Source organism: Varroa destructor, unplaced genomic scaffold, assembly GCF_002443255.2.
Source record: "Varroa destructor unplaced genomic scaffold, Vdes_3.0 BEIS01000002.1, whole genome shotgun sequence".
NCBI classification, from domain to species: domain Eukaryota; kingdom Metazoa; phylum Arthropoda; class Arachnida; order Mesostigmata; family Varroidae; genus Varroa; species Varroa destructor.
The window spans coordinates 41,174,078-41,197,474 of record NW_019211455.1 but is presented as its reverse complement, the minus strand read 5'-3'; the positions used below and the strand labels follow the sequence as shown (position 1 = coordinate 41,197,474).

At 37.9% G+C, this 23,397-nt stretch overlaps 1 protein-coding gene across 5 annotated transcripts; it reads left to right on the top strand.

The window, feature by feature from the left end:
- Positions 1 to 369: 369 nt before the first annotated feature.
- On the top strand, positions 370 to 17,309 carry LOC111244750 (uncharacterized). Of its 5 annotated transcripts, XR_002671051.2 has the most exons (6): positions 370 to 787; positions 1,398 to 1,606; positions 3,191 to 7,630; positions 7,978 to 8,411; positions 8,819 to 8,864; positions 9,867 to 10,142. XR_002671051.2 is itself a non-coding variant. In XM_086979709.1 (5 exons), exons 1-2 carry the CDS (start codon positions 399 to 401, stop codon positions 1,452 to 1,454), a joined length of 264 nt encoding a protein of 87 aa, XP_086835835.1. In that variant the 5' UTR covers positions 380 to 398; the 3' UTR covers positions 1,455 to 1,606; positions 3,191 to 8,411; positions 8,819 to 8,864; positions 9,867 to 10,142. The 5 variants fall into 5 exon arrangements, 4 of the variants coding, with proteins under 4 accessions (XP_086835835.1, XP_086835834.1, XP_086835833.1 ...); XM_086979709.1 differs by having other exon boundaries at positions 380 to 605; positions 3,191 to 8,411; XM_086979708.1 differs by having other exon boundaries at positions 387 to 787; positions 3,191 to 8,411; positions 9,870 to 10,142.
- The last annotated feature ends 6,088 nt before the right edge of the window (positions 17,310 to 23,397 follow it).

Sequence of the window (23,397 nt, the reverse complement as noted above, 5' to 3'; positions counted from 1 at the left end):
TTAGTAATGCTATTGTTATGATTTCCATTAATTTAATAATTATGTTTCTCAATCAAAAGCCACTAAATATTAGACATTTTAGACCGGGAGCTTCGCGTATTTTACCTACTCACGTCATTAATAAAGGAAGGTCTAAAGTCTATCGAATCCGTCTTTGATGCTGAAACGATAGCTCGTCCTGAGTAGCGTGCAAACACATGGCAATAACAGTGAAGACAGGAGTTTCGTCTTTGGAAGATATATTTTTTAATATTATACTTTTTAAAATGAATAAAGTCTTATCATAATTTTCCGTTGTTACCCAAAGCCCACACTACCCAGAGCATTCAGATTCAAACTTGTTTTTAATGGCGGCGCGCTGTTTCACAAATGCGTTCATTCAATACCAGTTTCTCCAGATGAAAACTCCTTTTGAAAGTGATGTAAACAACCTTACAACCATGGCGAAAAAAAATACTCCATCACCGGAGCATGAGCGAAGATTAGCTATTCTTCAGTGTCTCCATGCTGGACGAACTCCGGCTGCAATTATAAACTTTCTTGGTTACCCGCAATCGACGGTATATCGCATCGCATCGAAGTATTGGGCTGCAAAAGATGAAAAAGTAGGTATGAGCACAGCACAGAGGAAAGCCCACGACAGACAAAAAACAGCCAGGACTCCAGAGTTAATCGATGCGGTTCAAAAATGCATTTCTAATGATCGGTCTATTTCGATCAGGGCGTTAGCGAAAAAATTTGAAGTAAGTGGGCGTACCATGGCACGGATTGTTCACGAAGACCTCAGGTAAAAGACAGCAGTTCTGTGGCAAATCATACATAAATGCGTTCGCGGACTCTCTCAGTTGGTTATTGCACTGAAGCGAATCGTGAGAAGAAAACTAATGAAATAAGCGATCGTTTATTAACTAAAACGAAGGTTTTTTAATTTTATAAATTTTTGATCAAATGATGTTTTAGCTAGGATGTTTGCTTGAGGCCGCTGAAACTATTAATATCAATAGCATAATATAATTACTATTTAGTGTTTATGTGAGCATTATATTTCTGAAGTGCCCTTTAAAATTAGAAGTTTTATTTTTGTTTTTATCATACATACTTTTGCTCCACAGGAGGAATTTGCTAGTCGTCTGGCGAATTAATATTACGTTGTAATACCTTCTCTGCTTTTTGTTCGAATTTAAAGTACAACAACGAATGTATCAACGATTTTTAAATACTTTGTCGACTTATTTCCTGTACCGCGCTGCCCCAACTGGATTAATTCGGTTACCTAGAGAGCTTATTTTTTTCGAAAGAACTATGGGTAGTTGTGAGCAGAGTTCGCCTCTACTTACATTTAATTTTCTAACGAGTTTTCCTAAATGCGCGCGTTTTTCTCGTTTGCTTCTTTTCAGGGAGCAAAGTATTCAAGCGAAGGCGTCTGGAACCACCAAGAAAGTGCCATTAGTTGAAGCCAAGGGTGGCCACCTTGAGACCAGAGTGGCTAAAACTAAGAGTGAAAAAGGCCGTGATAACACAGCGGATTGAAACGCTGTTTTAAAAGTTCGTTGTAAAACCGCAGGGTTGGTCGAGGAAGATTTGACTTCATCCTCTATGGCATATGGTGCGTTTCATCTAGCATACAGAAATTAGATTGAAATGAAAATTCCTATGCTGTGAAAATGTTCCCTTACTTCTAATATACCGTTCGAAAGCGCTCCTCTTATTTTAACAGCGTATTGTGACGGACGTTGTGAGAACGAACTCGAATGAACTCTTCAAAAATGGATGTCTAAGGTACAAAAAACTGTATCGTTGACATTTCCTGCACTATGTATTTCGTCGAGGCCAAAACAATGGTAACGATAAAATGAACTGTAGTCACACGACTGTCATTAAACGCCTGAAGTCCCATAGGTCGGCACGAAAACTTGGAGATTGAGTACCTCACGAACCCAACAGGGCTCAAAGCGATTTTTCGTTCCGCATAGAGCATCGCGCTAGCGATATAACCGTCTTTTGCACAGAATTGTCACCGGCAGTTAGAAGTGGACATTAACCTGTGATACCGGGAAATAACGTTCTGGAAAAGAAAGCCCAGAGTCCAATCAAATTTTTATCAAAAAAAAAAACTTAACGCTTTACATTTGATACGCTTTACATTTGATACGACCTGCAAGGTTCGGATTTACTAAAAATTGTTCTCTACGAACCAAACAGTTGATCTGCGTTTATTGGGCCCAGCTACATCGGGTGAACCAGGCCATTTGGAAGACAAAACCCGACAAATACGGTTAGATTGTTTTACTTCATTAGAATGAGTGGTCACACACGGTAAACATTGTCAAAGTTACCCTGTAGTTCCAATGGAAGGTGTTGTTGAACCCTCAATATTTTCCGAATTTAGCGCCGACATTTGCTTTTAACAAGGGCAATCACCTTTGTAGACCTTCAAATACAAGGTAAACTCTCTAAACACTTCCCTTAAAATGAACAAAAAAAAACACTCAAAAATTTACCTTCTTTTTGCGAATATTCTGCAATCTTTTTAAGGATCATCAGCTACCACGGTTTTTTGACTCTTCTAATTAGTCATAATCTTTTTGTGGCCAGAATAATTCGGTTTGTAGCTTCACGAGAATGAACAAATAGTTCCTACAATCTTTAATGTACAGATGAAGAGCACATTCTGATGGCGTTTCTAGCATTTTCAGCGCACATAAGTTTAAGGTTGTGAGAGCCTTGCTACCAGTTATGTTGAAAGACATAGTTCCCGGAATAATTCAGTGGCAACACGTTTGGCTATTAGCGGACAGGAAATGGAAATGGTCTAAATACTCTGATCCTCCATTAAAGATCTTTAAAGCAGTTGGAAAAGCCAATAACGTAATAATTCGTTCTTTCTCTCGGTCGCTCTTAATTGACTGTATTTAACTCTATGATACTCGGGGGTTTGTATAGATAGAGAAATGTATTGTGCAGCGCAAATAAACTTCAGACCTATAAAACATAGTTTAGTGGAATATATTGTTCAGAGCCACAGAACAGTATCCGCTTAATAACCTTATCTAATTAATGTCAGGTTTTCACATACAACACTTTTCAAATATAATAGTGGATATGGCCATTGCATTTCATCAATTATGTAGGTGTCGATTTGGACTAGGCACAAAGATGTTAACTTCATTGTCTCCTCCAATCATTTCAGAGCATCATGACTTCTCAGCGAACAAGTCAGACGAAGCTGTTTTCCAAAGGACCAGACGACAGGATTAAGGCAAATCTCTTTGGTTTGATAATTGTTTTAAACGACAATTTAGATTGAGTTCCAAACCACACAGCTTCCCGAGGCCATTGACTTGTCAAAGGCAATCAGTAACTTAGAGCGTACAAACCGAACATTAACTTTGTGATTCTTATCGACGATGTATCATATCTACTGCGCAGTCTCACATCTCGTGACAGCTGCGTATCGACTTCATCATTGGAACCCTGTATCACAGATAGCATTCGTTGTTCACGGTCTTTCTGAGGGTATAGTATTTGTTCTATATTTGTAGATGTATGAGTAGTTGAGAAAAAAGTTATTCTATGTGTATCGTACCAATTTTATTTATTAATAAGCGATCTCGCGGGTTGTGCAAATGATAACGACATCTGCAATACGATGTGTACCGTTGTATTTTGTAACGAAATGTAACAAAGATGTATATTGAGTGAACTTAACTTCTTTTCTTAAATACCACTGTAAGTTAGTTCATCATTTCATCACGAACGCATTAAACCTGAATAGCCATAGAAATAGGATAGTTGGGATTCTCAGAGACACATTGATTGAATAAGAAATTTTCACAAATAACGTGGAACCAGAAGTTCTTTTCTTGTCGGGCGATCTAGGATGTACACCTTATCGGTAATTCTATGGATCTAGCAGAATGTAATTAGGACAAGTTTCTATAATAATACTTACACATAATCTTTAATGAATACCCTTTGAATTTTTATAATATGGCATAAGAGACTGAACCCCAAATTATAACTCTTTAGGTATACTGATAATAAAATTAAGCGATCATAGAGCCAAACGTTTTAGTGAGGGTTTTTAGGTAAACAGTTATAATGGTGTTTTCCAAGTGTGTTTGCTACCGAAATGACTCACAGCGTTTGACGAAGCTCAACGCATGTGTAGGTGTAGTATGATAATTCTGCTAGAAGAAAAAAGCTAAACATCATCGTCAATAAATGACCGTCTGACGGTCCATTTTCCCGTGATGCTACCCTAATAGATCGAAACGGAATGGTTCATTTTTAGTCCAAAATGCCATGCTCTTGCCGTACCCACACATCTCTATTTAGATTTAGATTTATTCTCTATTCAGCTGTCTGACGGAACGCCTAACGGCAGAATCGGACGTAAAACTCAAACCATTTATGCTTCGTTTATTTATGTATATATATATATATATATATAAATACCGTAACGCCGTTAAATAAAAGCGCAAAATGGATGCACCGAAGGGAACCGTCTTTGCGTGCCATCCGCCGAAGTTGCTTGCGGTTGCCTCTGAAGGTAAGGAAGTTTTCTGTTAGCGAATCAGAATTCGCGCTTCCATACAAAACACTCCTCGTAAAAACTCGCTCGACCTGAGAGATCGGCATTTCATAGACCTACTAAGCAGAGGCAGCGTCACAAAACCGTTGGCGGCAGACGCTAGTAATGTTTCGCAAGCGAATTTTAAATAGTCGTGTTCGGGTCTTAACGCCCGACGGAGCTAATCTCCTGGCAGTGACCAGAATTGTTAAAAAAAGTCTGTTTCATAGTAGATTTTTTGGTAGCTCGTTTCACGTTTAACAAAAAAGCAATAGCAATGGCCATGTCAAAAAACTCGACTACAGTCATTTTTATGGATTTTTTTGAAACAATATTCGGACTTATATAGGGTCCACGAGTAGCACACAAAAGTTAATGTTGGGTCCATAACTTTGCACGGGCAAGTTTATCAAAGAGAAAATAAATCGGCCGTTAGAAAACTGCTACAACCATTTGTCTCACAAATGTTTCACTTCAAAGACCAAGCGTTACAGCCGTTCCCTCGAACATAACTAATAGAAGCATATCAAACCCAAATCAAAGACAAACGTTTCCCGTGGCTTTACACAATTTATTTAATGCCGACTATTTATTTTACTATTGTTATTCCGATTAGCTGATATTTTACAGTCTTCCCAAGAACCACTAACCGCTACTGTTTTTTAATCTTAGATTAGTCGTATTCTTCTTGTAGCCAGGTTTGCTGGACAAGAAAAATAGGGCACTTTCAGAGACCTTCAACGTCCGTATAGTGGGTCCATCCCTGAGAACTTGTGGACATCGGGGCAGGACAATGCAGGTTTTATCACCGATTATTTTTTAAGGTAAATTCCCCGCGACGGTGCAGTAATAATGTGTTGTTCTATTAATTGGACGGACACAGAAGCTATTAAATCTTGAATTTGGTATTAATTAATGCTTGAAAAAGATGTCCCTTTGCTACAATCATTAATGTTAAGCTCCATAATCACGCAACAAACACGTAAAACATCGTCGTTTTTGGAATTGAATAGATGAAACTGCTAAGTAAAAGATCCTCTAAAAACGTACCAAGACAACGCTCTTCAAGGACTTATTCGTTGTGGTACTAAATACCACATAATGCTATGATTTTATTAATATTCTACTTTCCTTTCATTAGAGCAATAGGGGGCGATAAAATACTGTGACATTAGCGTTTTATTATTGGTTTATTAGGTGCCGACGTGTGCCTGCAGAATGAATATCACTTGTTCTAGAGTTTTACCATGCTCTCAGAGTACATCTACAGACACTCGTTAACTCAAAATGCTCAAAATGGAACTTCTCTAGGAGCAGGTTTTTATGAAATTAGGTCCTCATAGCCCCTCGCCACGATCATCTAGTATGCCTACTAGATGCCCAAATTCGTCAAGCTTTCGCGTCCGTCAATCTTCTAGCAACTAGCACTCCTTAATAATGTAGAACATAAATACTATTCGTGTTGACTAGTGAAATAACCGCCACGCAGAGTGTCTTGTTGGGCGATACGTTGGAGTGGCAGAGACCTATACGTAAGGTTGAAATCCTTATTTTCCACACCTTTTTTTGCATTTGTACAAATGTAAACATTATTTGTATAAATAATTTATTGTTATGCTTTAGAAAGGTATTTTCATATGTACCAATAATAACTTATCGAACGATACTTAAAGCGATTCCTTTTGGGGGTCAATTGATTGTAGCGGCATCTGCAATACGATGCATGCCAGAGTGTCTTGTGACAAAATCTAAATAAATAAATCAATGCCATTATTTTGAAATATCATCAAGTAGTTACTATAGCCAGGTAATAATTTCTATTGCATAAACGAAGTTGGATCATCGGATTTTGTGTCTTTCCGAACGCGCCTCTGAAAGATTACGACAATAACAGAATTTTCTGTATTTAGTTGTATAGATTGATGCTAGATATGTCACAGATAGGGAAACAACGAAATATAAGGAGCTACCTTACTGGAAAACAACTGAAAAATTTAAAAAAAAAAGAACAAGTGTAAGCCATGTTAATCAATCTACTAATTCAACAAAGCGTTTGTATGATATTGTTTACAACTAATTTCTAGGACCATTAAGAAATTTGTAACTTTTTTTTGCAGTGCGCTCTAAAAGATTAACAAGTCAATCTAGCATGATGACGACGATGCTTAGATAAGCTCGAATTAGGGCCGAGTAGGATTCTGAAGTAAAACGGTTTTATTGAAGTTCCTTAACTTTGCTTACGAGCGAAGGAACCGTTAGAGCCAAAAGCGACTCCACACAGTTTTAAGCGCAGTATTACTATGCATACAAGAAGTCAGAGAAAACGTTACCTTTACTAAATAGGCAATAATCTGGGGCCGTTCTCCCGTAATGCCCATTTATCACACTCTTCACTTCAGCAACTTCGACGGGCCATTAAATTCAACAATGAAACGAGAAAATAAGTGGTTTGTTTAATTCAAGTCCAATATGACGTATTATTGATCACGCCCACGAAGTTGTATGCATAGACTTCGTAATGCCGTCGCATAATGGTACAAAAAGATGCCTCAGAGACAATAATTGTTACACGCTGCTTATTTAGACTGCCTTTAATCTATGCCTCGGTTGCTGAGCTTCCTGTTGGGTGCCATGTCTCTTTTGATACGTCGAGCGAAGGCCCGCACGGCTTAAAGCCCTAGTACTTAAATATTTTCTAGAAAAGGACCGTTCTGGAAAGTGGCTGTTAAAAACAGCTGTAGGGTTTTTAACAACTGTGTTTCACATTTTCGCACTCGACGTTTTTATTGAGCTAATCTCCTAGCGCAAACAAAGTGTATCGTGACTCTCATATTATATATATAATATGACAAAAACGGCGTGCTGTTCTAATAACTGTAGACCAGAATCTACAACGTTTGATAGGAAAGCGGCATATCGCAAACGCATGGAGATAATTGGTGGATCGATGGTTTTAACAATTTGCCTAAGAAGAAGATTATATAAGGCCGTATTGCAATATGGTCGGATGTTTTTCGAGGTTACGAGCCAATAATAAAGTCATATAGAATGGGGGAGGTTAGTGCCTAGATTTTTCTTATCTATTTCTTAGCCGTTTTACGTAATCAACTAAGCCTATTTTAATAGTTTTAAGACTCACTGAGAGTGTTCTTCCTGGTGCTTCATAAACGTTTTTGACAAATTTTGGCGGGCAGCTTGATATATTTGGGACGCGTACATCTTTGATCATAGGTATTAGAAAAAAAAAGACCGGCTTATTATGAGGGTAGGAGCTTCGTCTTTCGAAGGTGAGCAAATATTAGGTATTGTTCAATATCCTCACATTAGACTAACTCTCACTGCGAGCATTAACTTTCCTTTCTACACTGTATGGAGTTTTTAAATTTGTTATTTTTTTCAAACAGTTGCGCGCTTTTATTAATGCGCTCATTCGAAGCCCAGACTACTAGATGAAAACTCGTTCCGAAAATCATGTAAACAAGCCAACAGTCATGGCGAAAAAAAGTACTTCATCACCGGAATATGAGCGAAGATTAGCCATTGTCCAATGTCTTCACGCCGGGCGAACTCCGGCTGCAATCATTGATTTTTTCGGTTACCCGAGATCGACAGTGTACAATATAGCATTTAAGTACTGGGCTGCAAAAGATGAAAAGGAATGTATGAGCATAGCAAAGCGGAAGATTCACGACCGACAAAAAACAGCGCGGACTCCAAAGTTAATCGACGCCGTAGAAAAATATATTTTGGATGGTCCTTCCGTTTCACGGAGAACTTTAGCAAGAAAAGTTCGTGTGGATAAAGCTACCATCGCACGAATCATAAATGAAGATCTCAGGTAAAAGGTTTTTACGATTGAAGGTAGGCAATAGACGGCTGGTTGTCAGTAACAAATAGGTATTTGTTTTTGTTTATATATTTAGTCCGAATAGGAGCCGTTTACAGGGAATTAATTGAACTAATTATTGGTTAATAGTATAATTATGGTAACTATTAATATTATCGATAGCATGGTATAGATGTAAACATTTACATATATATCATAGCTCCAAGGTACTTTGTGGAATGAACGTAAGGTGTCCACTAAAAAGGGCTGTTAAATACATTAGACATACATATTTACTACTACACCAAGATATGTTCAAGTTTTACTAAGCTAGCTTTATACTGGAAACCAATTGCTTCCCAGTAGTTTTATAGTGATTTAAATTAAATACACACCCTTCTCTCGTTTATTGTTTCCAGGCAGCGGAGTACCCAAACGAGGAAACTTGAAGTCGCATCATTTAAGGTAGTAATCAGTAAAAATCATCACGTGAAAGCAGAAGCAAATAAGACTAAAAAGCAAAATGACTGCGATAAAACAACAGATTAAGCGCTATCTTAAGGTTGGCAATATCTCAGTAAAATCATTTGGTCGCAATATTTACGTCTCATAGTGCGTATAAGTTAGTCTTTAGCGTGGAGAGAGAGAGAGAGAGAGAGACGAGTTATTATGGAGTTATTTAAGAATATGTTTACGGAAAACGTATATAAATATATTACTAAGTAAAGACACATGTAAGGAGAGAGTTATATATTTTATGTCGACAGAAAATATTTTTTTTCTGTACGTAAAGGAGATTTGAAACCTATTTTTACATATTTTAGAATAACTTTATAAGGGTAAGCTGTAAAGTGGTAATTCAGGTACTATCAAAAAGCTTTCTGTGGGTACCACATGCCTTGTAAATAGCGAATTGTTATTTTCTTTAAATTTAATTGAAAACTATATATCAAATATTTTTTTTATGCGTTCAAGATTAAGCTTTTTTTATGGTATACGTTGTTTTACATGCTTTACTGCCGATGCAAAGGATTTGTTTTTATCCAAGTTTCACCTCCTAAACTTTATTTCGAGCCTTCCGCCCGGTACTACCGTTAGGCATTATTTTGCTCAGCATCGTAACAGCCACTAGCTGCTATTACCGTGTAAAACTCTTGATTAGTGATAATCTTCTTGCAGCTAGAATAATGGAATGTTTGTAGCTCTACGAAAACGGCGAATTTTAAGAACTGTTAGAAGAAAGCCTAGCTCTGATAATATGTTTTTTACAGACCTAGAATTAAGGCCGTACAGACCTTATGTACAGACTAAGACAGTTTTCTTGTAAGTGCATTCGGAGAAATCGTTGTATAACAGTGTGATGTCGTAATTGATTTTTGACTTTTTTTAAACGCACTTCTTGTTGAGATACGAGGTCCTCTTATACAATACTGTGGTTTTTGCTTTCTCTTGCATATATTCATTTAGAAGATTTTGCCGTGTAACCAAAAGGCAGATGATTTTCATCAGGGGAAGATATGAAGGACGTCGATCTCACCAAGCACTGAGCGCATTTCATTGAATGGCCATTTATCAAACATATTAAACAAAGCGTTTTTCAAAAGCAAAAACAGAGTAAATAAATTTGTATAAATGTAAACATTATTTGATATTTTAGCAATATGTTTCTTGACCGATGAGTAATGTCTTGTAACTTAATGTAAAATAGTTGTATAATAAATGAAAATCGCCATTGCTTTTCAACTTTACTCCATAATTATTGCAGTTAGTTAGTTCTTATTTTAACACAGCCGTTTTTGTTTGCGTGATAAGCGCGATTTTGTTTGAATTACAATGAAGGTACTGAGTGGCAAATTTGGTATTATCTCGCACAATATGGTACTGAGTTTTGCTAGTATTGTCGTTTGAAAGTTCTTGCCGACTTCTCTTTTTCGTTGGGCCTACTTACCTGGATGCGGCCGGACTATAGCCAATAATTTTAGCCCTAACAGAAGAATACGAAGGTGAAACAATCTTACTAATAGACGACAAACTGGGACCTTTTCTGCGTGATCTCATTTAGCGGATTTCCTATTTCAACAAACTTGGCATGTCTCTCATACTCGAAACAAGTTCTCGGGTTCGTTCCATGGCAACGTATGCGCCGCTACCCGCATACTTCGTGCTGATAGATGTTGTCATTCCGCCAAATTATGGCTCAAAGAGGTGCCTTGAAGAAAGGCACCTTTATATGTCACTTGTCAATACAGTTCTCTGCTAAATCAACCTGCTGGCACTTGTGATTCTATAACGATTCAGAATTTAATAGCCGCAGGTTATATACTACAACTCATGACCCAGTTGGAAAGCCGTAGATCATTTAGGTTAGCTATGTCCCAGAGTTAATCAAATCAGCAATAAAATCATCTTTGAATTGGGCTTAAACAATGCCGTTTATCACTTGATTTTGGAAGCTATTTGAGCACAGTTCACGTCCTTATACGCAGTGTTAAGTCAGATATAATGTCATTCCGGTGAGCTTTTTTGGAGTTTGGATGAATTTTCCTATCAGCGTCCTTTTAAATTGCAACCAATTACCTACTCAGTTACTTGAGTGTTAAGTTCAAATGCAGTACTCGTACGACAATACTATAGGGTGCATACTCCACATAATGGAAGCCCAAGACTTAAGGTTACTTTTTGCCTCCTATAGAATAGGTCAAGCGCATGTTCAACCTAGACGGGGTGACCTGCTTATGGAGAAAACTTTTTGCCGAACAAAAAAGCTATCGCCAAACGTCACAGTTCCACCACGCAAGAACTAAAAATGTTGAGGCCTTCACGTATTAGAACATCCATAGAAAGCGCTTAGTTCACTCTTTATAATGCTCACGACTGAAGTCGCTACTTTCACAGTTTCGAGGTTTCCTTGCTAAATTTCTCTCAGCTTTACTACACAGTCTCACTCTTCGGATGCTAAAGTATGCATTATAGCAAATAATTGATAATTGCAGTTATGCCTGATACAATCATCCAATTCTGGAGACTGGTCAACATGTTTTTGAAAGTAAAACTAGATGTTCATTAACTCAAGGATCAAGCAAGTCATTCAATCAGGGCATTTAAATATGCCCACGTGTTGTGCTGCGGATAGTATATGGGTTTCTCGGCGAAGTATATTCGCCCGAAAGGCATAATGCCTTGTCCATGGAAGCCCATCGTGTGGGACGCTATCGAATGTGTCACTCTATTCAGTAACTCTGAATGCCGGCGGTTAGAAAAGTAAGAGCTGTTGCAGGTTCAGCGCAATAACGCAAAGGATGAAAATATCAAGCGAACTGGAGAAGAGATTTTTAGCTCAATCGATAGCTATCGGAACGCTGAAGCTTTTTTATGCTCAAGCTATTCGTAATTTTATAATGCATAACACGTCAAGTTTACACATATTGATATGTAATGGCGGAAGGCAGACGTCGCTACTGAAGTTCCGTCAACGACACGTAAATACTACATAGTTTGTGGTATGGCCTAAGTAAAATAAATGATAATCATTTTAAACTTCTAGCAAATAACCTTAAATCGCTATCCGCGTTACTCCAAAACCCGTAATATAGTTTTTAAGCACTATGTATTTCCCACGCGAATCTCGTTCGCCTACACCGTGATAGTAATCATGGGAAGTTTTCCAATGCAGGTCGTCTCCCTACGACGTACCGTCGCAAAGTTGTTATCAGAAGTAGGCTATGTAGTTAAGAGACATTTTGGCGTAAAATCTATTCCTCTGAGCAATGCCTTCATCTGACAGCCGTGCATTCTAAGAGATACTGTTTCACATAGAACGTATCGATACAGAACAACATAGAGTAGGAAGTTCAATTCCGAATAATGATCAAAGAGGTAATTGCTATTGAATATTTCCGCGCTGAATGGACTCTGATCAAAACCACAGCGAAACTTGCAAGGACGTTCAACAGACGAAGGGATCACGGTAGCAAAAGTACCATACAAACCTCGAGACTTATCGAAGGGATTCAGAGGTATATTATGGACAATACTTTGATTTCGATAAACTCGTCAGTAGCTATGTTAGACGTGGTTTAAGTTATCGTGCCAGTAATCGTTCACGTCAAGTACGCCATTTAAATCAGGAGTGCTGAAACCAGCCCGAGAACCGGAGTCAGCTTGTGATAACCAGTAACAGATCTGAGGCCAAATATGTGTACATAAATATATGCGTTTACTGGGGTGTCTCAACAGATCTGATCTATAATAGAAGTGCGTATAATGTAAATGTGACTTGCGAAATAGCCGTTATTTAGTTGCAGTCACTAATTTGCTTTTTTGCTTAGGCCTTGATCTGTAGTTACAGCGTTGTCTTTTGTTTTGGATCGATTTAAAAAAGACATAAAATAGTTATATATATATATATATATAGCACATAAACGCTGAGATGTCTTTTAGAACTCCTCCGTGTTTTTCTTATATATTCACCGCAACTGAGCTAATTCGTCACATAAGAGTTCGCTGTGCCTCGGTTACCAATTTTAAGTTTAGTACCAACAATCTGTTTTGAATGTTCACTTTAGTCGAATTACTCGTCACAACGTACTTTCTTAATTCAGTCAGATTATTTAGTAGATCATTTAACTTTCATAAAATAGTACCTACCTAGTATTTACGTTTTTTAGTAATAATTGTTATTACCGAAGTACTGTCGTTTGAAGTAAAGACCCTCCACCTATTCGGAAGATTCCGGATGATTTGCTATGTTTGGCCCAGTTTCACCGCGTTCAGTCTTAGAAATAAGTTCCAAAAGATCAACGATTTGATTTACTCGTGTAACTATCAATTTCTGGTTTAGTTTCGTTAACTTTTATCGCCCATAAGTTTTCTTTCCAAATAATTGATGTGACTAAGTTAAACCTCAAACGTTCGATGGGGGCTTGTCCCCGCGTAGTTGGAACTACACCACACCAAACTCGCTTGGCCGCATCTACTCCCTGAAAAGGAACCAAAAGGCCAAGTTTACTCTATGCGAAGCTTATGTGCAATTTAATATTACTCTTGCACTTATAACAAACGTTTTTTGTCTTTCATGACGTTTAAACATGTATCTCAATTACGCTGCGCTGCTCTATAGCGAAATTCCTATAGCAACTATAGCGAATTCCGCAATGATGCCACTTACTTTGAACAATTCAAGTCCTTGTAATTTTCAAGTTTTAAAAATTAAGTTTCCTCAAGTTTTTTATCGGGCCGAGGCCGACCACCAGAGAAATTACAATCGTTTACGAGATATATATATATATATATATATATATATATATATATATATATATATATATGCGTGGTTCGTCGTAGGGTGGTCGAGATGAATTGGACAGATTACGGCGAACGGTTTATTTAAGCCGCTGCACGCTGACCCGTTCTTTTTGGTACAAAAGAAGACCAGTGCTCTCCGGCATAAAGCCACAAACTCATCACAACGGGGGCAGAAACCACGTGTTCGGAATGCGGACGGAGATTAACGATTGTCCAATGTCTCCACACAACGACCCCCTTCAACCATCCCCCCCCCACTCATCATAAACATAAACTTTTTTGGCTTCTCGAAATGAACAGCTTATCGCATTGCGATTAAACACGCCCCAGCTGAAAGAACACGATCAGATTCCTACGTATCAGAGCGGGAAAGACACAACGGATAAATCGAAAATGCATTTCTGACGATCCAGGCGTTTCGAAGAGGGACTTGGCGTTTGAACTTAACGAAATTGTGGATACGGTAGGTTGAATTGTTTATGCCGACCTCAGGTACAAATCTTACAGTATTAAAGTACGGCAAAAGTTATGAAGCTAATCATATGTGTATGCAATGGGTAATTATAAATCGTTGTTTACTAATAGACACAAAGTAGATGTTTTATTTGATTTTTTCTAGATTGTTATTCAACCTCGACCTTAGCGCCAGCCTTACACTTGGGTCTACTAAAGTAATTAGGCTTATCAATAGCATAATGTAGCGATGAAATGCTTCAAAAGGATTGTTTTTTTAGAATTGTTTAGTTATGCGTATGCGCCGCTGTGTAAGGCAGGTACCTTCACATCCGTCTTGCTAATTATGTAACTTAATTCATTCGACAGATGTTCGATGATCTCGACTCTGCGTTTGGAGGACTGCGAATCGAAACAACATCCACAAGAAATAAACAAACTGAATGCCATGACGATTTTTTAAACGTATTCTTTTCCTTGATCACTTCACCGTTTTTCTACTCCTTATATAGTATCGGCAACCACTGTTTCTTGCCACCGAGAATCCGCTATAATTTCATTGTGTGGGGTTTGGTTTAGAATTGGGGCTTGGTTAAAAAGTACATTTCCTACAGCTATTAATATCGTGTAATATACCCGAGTATATCGAGTAATAACCCGGGCTGCCCGGGATATTCATGTTGTGCACGTTGTGAATTCCATGCCCGAAAGAAGCACTCACCGATGATTTGCGAAATTTCAAAATGGATTTTTCAAAGTTAAGAATACAATCCGTTCGGGCCGACCATGCGGGATTGAGGCCAACTTGACGAGAACTTCGAAGCAAACAAATGGTCTCCAATCAACTCGCAAACTTGCCAAAAAGCTGAACCATTGGCAGGCATCTTGACTTAATAGGACTACATGTAGAAAAGTAATGTGATAGCATTGAAGGATTTTTACTCTGAAGTTGTCATATGTACAGCTACTGATGTTGGTCGCACGATGAAAAATCCTAAGGAGTACCAAAGTTGGGGTTAGCAAACAGTAGCTGGCTGTGATTTAACCCATTCTAAACCTATGGTGAAACTTATTTTGAATCTCAATAACAATGTGCTATGACTATAAGCGGATGGGCACAAGTATAAACATTCCTAACAACTGAGCGCTTCATGAACCGAGTGATTAGTACAAATGAAAGCCCAAATTGTCGTTACTTCACCTTCACAAGGATGACGAAAGTCAATATAAACCAAGGAAGGGAATGAGTTGCTATAGTAAAGCTACATAGACCCATTTGTTAAGTCCATTCTTCATCCTAAAACCTCACGGCCCGTGTTCGTTGGTGCCAGAAAAACGAAAGGTGCTGAGAAACACGTAAAAAAACATGATTGTCAGCAAAAACCTACATATAGCCCATTTTCATCAAATAAACAAAGTTATCCGACATAAAAAAAAACGAGAGACGAGGCAGACTCACCCTTCTCGATGATAGCACTTATAGCACGATAGCGCAACTTTGTAACGGATTGAACACGAAGGCCCTTCTGCATCCACGATGTTATTTTTACCTTGTACTACCACTTTTACAACTACTAAAAAATAAAATTCTCCACAGCAGTACCCGTATACACGTGAGTTTGAAGTCAACCTGTGCGTCGTGATAGGCGAGAAAAGCTCATTTCCACTTAATGGTAATAAACACTTTTAAATGCACAAGTTTTCCCTATCGATTTCTGCAGGAACGGGAGCATTGAAAGCGTAAAGAAGGTATTTAGAGGGCATTTTGGGCCCTAAAAGAGCTTCATTAGTTGAAGCCAAAGGTCGCCAATTTAAAGCCGGCGCAACTTACACTACGAGGCGAAAAGGCCGTGATAAAGCAATGATTTCAAATGCTGATTCAGAACTTCACGGCAGTTCAGTGGAACATGTTAAGCCGAATACAAATTTGGTTTTTAATTTATTCATAAATACGTATATGTACTACAATTAGCATTTACTGAGGTTCCATGGTGTCGTTTTGGTCAATGTGATGTCTTCAAGTATTGCTTAGTTTTTCTGCTAATGCTAAATTTCTAATTCTTCTAATTAAATTTTCCAATTTAAGGTTTCTTAAAAGGAAACCTCTACCTATCGGGCTCCGTTATATTGCATCGATGTGTAATTATTGCTTTTTCTCATTTGAAATCGTTGTGGACGGGCCTACAGGCGGTACCCGCTGGCGGTAAAAGGAACTTTAACGGAGACATTTCCTGTCGGAAAACATGTTGTAAAACTACGCTTTTTAAGTTTAGTTTTATTCTTGTTGACACGGAGCCAAGAATTTCATGTGTAATAACCTAAAACTGGATTGCCCATTTTTCTGAAACTCCCATGTAAGAAAAGACTGTAAAGCTCTTTACACCGGAAAGCAAAAGACAAGTCCTTGCTTCATTAGACAGGTACGTTTCTTGGAAATTTTTAGGTGCATTTCTGTTTATGAGTAGGAAATTTGTTCAACATTGCCTCATTCTATCACAGTCTTACCAATACCTTTTAGCTAGAATGGACAAAAAAGAAACGATCCCGTACCGCTCTTTTCAAAAAGAGTAGGGCCTTTTAGGCCCAAGTAGAGCCCGGTTAATGAAAGATCCTTTATTAAGCATATACTTCATTAAAAACCAATCAGTTTTCGGCGACTTGAGCTCTATCGTGGTATCACCCGTGATACATGTGAATGTGGCTAAAGCCATTAATTTCTGAGATAGATATTTTTAGCACTGCAGGCATTGTTACATAGAACCTCTGAAAGACTAGAGAAGCGGCAAACGTTGAAAAGCTTTTTCCAACGGAGAATTTTTGTGAATACGTGTTGTTGACAATCCAGGTGTCTTAATGTACGTTTTAGGTAAGTTCAATGTAACTGACTCAAATTGTTCGTGAAGATCTCCACTAGAAGCTTTATACTATCAAATTTACGCTCTAAAATCGATAATCTATAGGGTGGGCTAAAAAAAAAAAAAGGTTTCGAGTGGAGAGAGACGCAACGCGATAAGAGAAGGCTTATTTTCTCCAAGTTTCCGTGAGTCTGTTTTCTTTAATACCAATAGATTTCTTTTTTGACTATATGCCTACCTTTACCAAACCCTGTATGTATGCCTTATTTTACAATAAACATATTACAAATGGAACGGTTAATGACCTTTATTATTAAATAGTAGAAATGATACAGTTTTCTTTGGATATTTAAACTCTGTTTCATTTCGCACCAACAGAGCTATTAGATACTTGCATATGTGTGCTATTTAAAGTATTATTTTAAAATGAATTGTAATACCCGCTATACAAAGAAGGTTTATTTCGTGCCTCCTATGTCATTTCTATGTAATGTAAGGATCCGTCAACTTCTCTTATTTGTGGTTTTACTAAGCACCATTAATCTTCTTCTGTTAGTCTATTTTTATGTGTCATACAAAAGCATTCTCGCACGTTCATGACCCTGTTGCCATTCCACTGTACAATGAAGTAATGTCGCGAGTTTTGCATTGAGATAGATGTTCTTGAATTTCGACATTTACTCTACTTTGAATTTTGTCGAGATTAAAAAGCTGCCGAAATAGCTCGGAATATTTGTGCCAGGTATGGTGTCAACTCCATGCCCAAAAGGACGCTCAAAATAGGCTCAAAACTAGCAACTACTATTGGAAAATACATCTTGTGTCAGCCGAACATCTGAGGTCGACACTAACGACCTAAAAGCAACTTAGAACAAATACGGCTTCAAATCAACTTGCAAATTGAAGAAGTTGAACTGCAGTCGTTTGACTATCGGCAAACATCTTTATTCGAGGAATTAGATATAAAAAGGTAGTACGATAGCATCGAATGATTTTCTCTAGAGCTATCTGAAGCTGTCCTTTGTATATACTGTCCTGGAGATGTAATTTAATAAGCACCAAAGTTGAGGCTGAACGGTAGTCTATTGAGCCTTGTCGACTTTAAACTTAGAGCAAAATATGTGTTACATGCATATAACAATATGTCGGCACCATAAACAAAGAGGAATTGACATTTACTAGAAAACGGAAAGCTGAATAACTGACGAGCACAAAGTAAAAATATCAGTTGCCCTTACCTCTTAACATCTTGCCCGGCATCGAGAGATACGCGCTCACAAGCACTGAATCCTATGCAAAAATGACCAGACATATTACCTGTACGTCAATATGAAGCAAAAAATGAAATGTATGAGTAATTTCTGGCAGCTTAGAGTCAATCCAAATCTCCATTCGAAAAAAGCGGGGTTGCACTTAATAAGACTAGCAGGATCTTTGCATCGATAAAAACATAAACGACCAACAAAATGACTTCCTAACATAAAGCAGAGATAGACATAACAAAATTTCACGACAACACATGGCAGGGATCACTCGAGCAGCCCTGAAGGTCTAGGGCAGGAAATTCTTTTTTACCAGTGGCAAATCAAAGGCGTAACGACACGTGCGACCAAATAAATGTAAGGTCAGAAGTAAAACCCAGCGGTCAATGCTTAATATTTTAATGACAAGGCAATTCGTTACCTAGCCAAATTGAAAAAAATATTTTCTTCTAAAATTTACATGAAAGGTTACGTTTTTTGCTTAGTGAAAATTCGCCGCGTATTTACCGATCAATTTGATATCCTATCGTATTATTGCACCACATGAATGAAAACAATTATTGAATAACCGCTTGTTTTTTTTACCGTCTAACAAAAGTTCGTTAGAGATTACAGGGATTATTTGCGGGCACAAACAAGTCATGCACGTTTGTATAGACGAAAACTAACCGTCCCATGCGCCTTGCCTACTTTTAAGACTATTTTTTTAGACTAGGGTAATAATGACACAATTTGTCCAGTAGACACACATTGCTTTGATATTAATTTTTGCGAAACAGGGATAGAAGCTTGTCAATAGAGTGCAATTCCATTTTATTTTATTATTAATGTCTCACGAGTACGCGCGCCTCTTCTTCTTATACGTGTTTCCAGAATGGAGAGTATTGAAAAGAAAGGGTCTGAAGGTGCTTGAAATGAGCTACTAGTTGAAGCCGATATTCGCTAACTGACGCCCAGTGGGGCAAATATAGAGGGGCGAAAGAGCGTCGTTTCAACTATTGTTTTATTATCATTGAAACTAGGCGGAGGTTTAGTCGAGTCTGTTGAGGAAGACTCGATCGCCTCACTCAACATCCCCTAGTACATCCAATTTGATGTACATATATTGTCACAGCTTATAATAACCAGCCGCTAGTTTGGACGCACTTGGGGGTGGGAAAATCGTAGCTGCTAGCAAATATTGTCATTTCCCGACCAACAGCTAACCCTATGTGAACAACCGAGCCACGATACCTGACGACCGATTAGTTGTACTAGGCCGAACTAGGCCATGAACGCGGACACTTCCGGTCAGGAAACGACAACCGTCAGTGCCTGTAGCGGTATCAAGGTAATCGACGTGGACACCGACGCCAAAGCAAAGGATGAAAGGGGGAATCGCACATAAACTAGTTGTGTCGATGAAGGAAACCTTGACCGATGAGGGCCGGATACGCACTGTACGAAATTGCGAAATCGGAGGCATAAAAACTCGAGGAGAAAAAAAATGGCGCTGACGATGTTTAGAAACACGAGGGCGCCAGGATTATTGGAGAACTGTGGCGACCGCGCGCAGCTGTCTGAAAAATGGCTGGCCTGGTGGCGTTGTGGCATGCATGCGATACAATTGGCACATGGAACTGCGCAGGGCGCCGCCCCACGAGAAGCACACGGACGTAACATTTCTGGTCCCGATGGACGAGTGTTACAGCGAAAAATGTAAACAACGAAGAGCTGCTAATCCGGACGCAGCTAAAGCATAAAAATTTCAGGACTTAAGTACCGGCCGTAAAGCTCAATAGGTTTACTTTTAGATTGTTGAAGTTGTAGTTGGTAACCGTTATATTATCTGTCTTTGACCAACGGCCTTCTTTAGCCTTAGTTTTTCAGCCAGTCCACTCCTATAAACTAGTTCTCATTAGTGTGCCACACCAAATATCGGCTGATAATCTTATTGTACGTGTAATTATTATTTGTTTTTTCCTTACTTGAAAATAGATTTCAGTCATTTCCAGGGGGAGCAACAGGTCCCACGCGACAGCGCTCTTTCATAAAGGCGTTTCCCTGCATTAAAGTCGTCGTAGGGGAACTTGGCGCTTAACCATGAAATTTCACGCACTCAAGTTTATTCTTGTTCGGATTACCTGAATCAAAAGGCTTTTCCAATAACTAAAGGATTATAGTAGTATACGCCTGGTCACCTATCAATTCTTAAATGGATTTTCTTTGCATACCTCTTCTATAGCAAAACGTTTAATTATAGTAGTATAGTTTCGTTTCAAAGTTAGGAATTTTTCGTATCGTTTATTCTTCCAACAACGGGCATCCATTGGATAGTTTCGGAACTAACCAAGATCTCGATTGTCCACGACATATAATGTTCATTCTGCCGTCTTATAAGGGGCAAAGTCATTACCACGTATTGAGTTCCACCACTCATAGACTATTGTATAAGCAATGCATTACATCTTCGAAGCGTTAATGATCAGATGCACCTTGTATTTTAGTTATGGCTGTCGGCTGGTACTAACAACCGATTTTCCATCGATGTTACCATTGATTTGTTATCATTTTGTGAACGTTGCTAGCATGAACATTTGACTAATTCTTATAAGGGTGGTAGGTTTGCGAACGATATTTGGACCTCGCAGTGGTACTACCATTGCAGCATTTTTTTGTTCTAAAGTTTCTAAAGTTGGGAGTACTTAGCTTTCCGATTAGCTGGCTTCATCAGTTGTCCGGAGGGTACGACTATGAAAAATTTATATGCCAAACTAGAAATCTCCCGGTCAAAGTGACCGAATTCAAAGAAAAATAAGCGCACTAACGCAGAACGGAACACAATACAACGCTGTATATGGCGTTGTCTTCTGGTCAAAAAGATCAGAAAATAAGGTAGATGTACCGACATCTTATCTATTCTACAAGGTCAATCAACAATTACGAGCGAATCATTTTATATCACTTAAACCATTTCCTCGTAATTCCTACAGATTTATTTTACCTAAAAATCAGACTACAAAGGCTTCACGTCGCGCTCTTTAAGAAGAGCATAGCGCAAAATGCTCCGACTAATGCTGCTTTAATGAAATACTCTTTATTAGGTATGTAGTTTATAAAAGATCGGTCAGCTTTTGCTGACCGTGATGCTGATGATATCCGTGATGCTTAAACGTAGCAAACGTTTTTAATTGTCGAGGCAAATATGTTTTGCCTTTATGTCGGATTTTTTGCAGAAGTACAGAGGTGACAACATCTAAAGGGTTTCTCCGACAGAAAAGTTGCTTCGTGATTAATTAATTCAACTGAAATCTGTTTCCCTCTCGCTTACGTCAAAAGTGATAGGAAAAGAAACACATTTTCTGTCTGCTTACTTAGTTACCCATTCGTCCGTTATAAAATAATGGCGATGTAACTAAATGACACATTCGAAATACATTACAGATATAAACAATCTACAAAATCGTCTCGAAAAATACAGGCTTCAAACTGAAACGAAACTGTCTCAAACTGACATAAGCGAAAAGATATTTCTTTCTTCAAATGTAAAATTTCTATAAATAAAAAAAAAATGGAGTCAGTCTGATCATAACCGGTTAATGCTTAAATATCGATGCGACAGTTAATCAACGTAATTAACTTAATACTACTAAAAAAGTTCTTACAATTTTAACTACTTTTGGAGTGAGGGCTTCGCTTGATTAAAAAAAAAAAAAAAAAAGCTTCGTTCTTAAAATGAGTTGGAAAAGATTTTTGGGGTGTCCGCACATTTTTCAAATGTGGATTCTATTATTTTCAACATTATTTCATGCGACCGAATTTTTATTAGCCTATAGAGTCGTCTGTGCGATAAATAGGATTGCAAAATTTGGTCCGGGAAGTCGATTATGATCGATATTTCATCGGAAGGTATATAACTAGAGAAACTAAATCTTGTCTCTCATCTATTTTTCAATTTTTAAAAATAAAAGCTGAGTTATTCAATATTTTAGAGCACACTACAGTGAACTTTATCTACCCTAGATTTAACTAACTAACTAACTAACTAGATTTAACAAAAACATCGTTTTTGATCTAATCGAACTTCGTTTCTATTTATTTATCTTAAGGACGCAGTTACTACATCGCTGGGATAGCGATACAGTTTCGAATCCCTTTAGGTTTTCCCTCAAGTAAAACTCACTTTACAGTTTACCTTATTCGTTTCTCGATCTGAACATATTAGATTTTTTTCATACACTCCCAAGGCAGTAGCTTAAATAGGCTCGACAGCGATTGTTCGCAGCCACTTGTCTAAACACTACCCTATTTTGAACTCTAATAGAAAATAATTTTCTTTGCAAAATGGTTTGCAAGACTTGTATCTACTTCAATAACCCAGATGAAATCAAAAGAAAGGGAAACATTATTAATATACTTTCAGAATTCAGCTTCGTGCTGCTGTTTAGGCAAACAATTATATGTTTTTTCTAGGCGCAGCCAAATTTTCCTGGGAGAATAATCAACCCCCCGCTAGCGGAAAGTTTACTTTCTGTGCCTAAATGACCAAAAAAATTACACTTTCATACTTCTGTTTAGAGTCGATAACTAGCTGTACGACAAAAAAAAAACTCGAAAATTTATTTTACACATTAAAGTGTATAGAGGGATTTGCAGTATATATGGAGACTAAACAAAAATAGTCCATATACATGGTAGACAGCTGAGGTGTTACCAAAAGTAACGCGAAAAGGCTCTGTCTACTGAATTGTCCTCATTATTTTCGTCTGTCTACTTGCTTCAAATATTATCAACATATAACAGTCTAACGAAATCGACTGATTCTTTATTTCACAGTAGACAGCACGTCTTAAAGTCATCAATTGATCAATTAGCTGCACCTGTAAATTCCCTTGTTATAATAACCGAATTATACTTTTACTTATTTTCTTAATTATTTCACATATTTCTTTCATACATGTTTGCCTATTTTATTTTTATCACCTTCCTCTTATTTAAGTTTCTAGGAACCTACCTTCGCTCAATGCGCAATACATTTTCAGCGAACTTTCAGCCACATGGTAGTAGCTTCTATTAATTTTGAAAATTTAGTTTCGCCGAGTTTTTAATTATCACTTTTTTCTCATCGCGCTTATTAATTATATATAT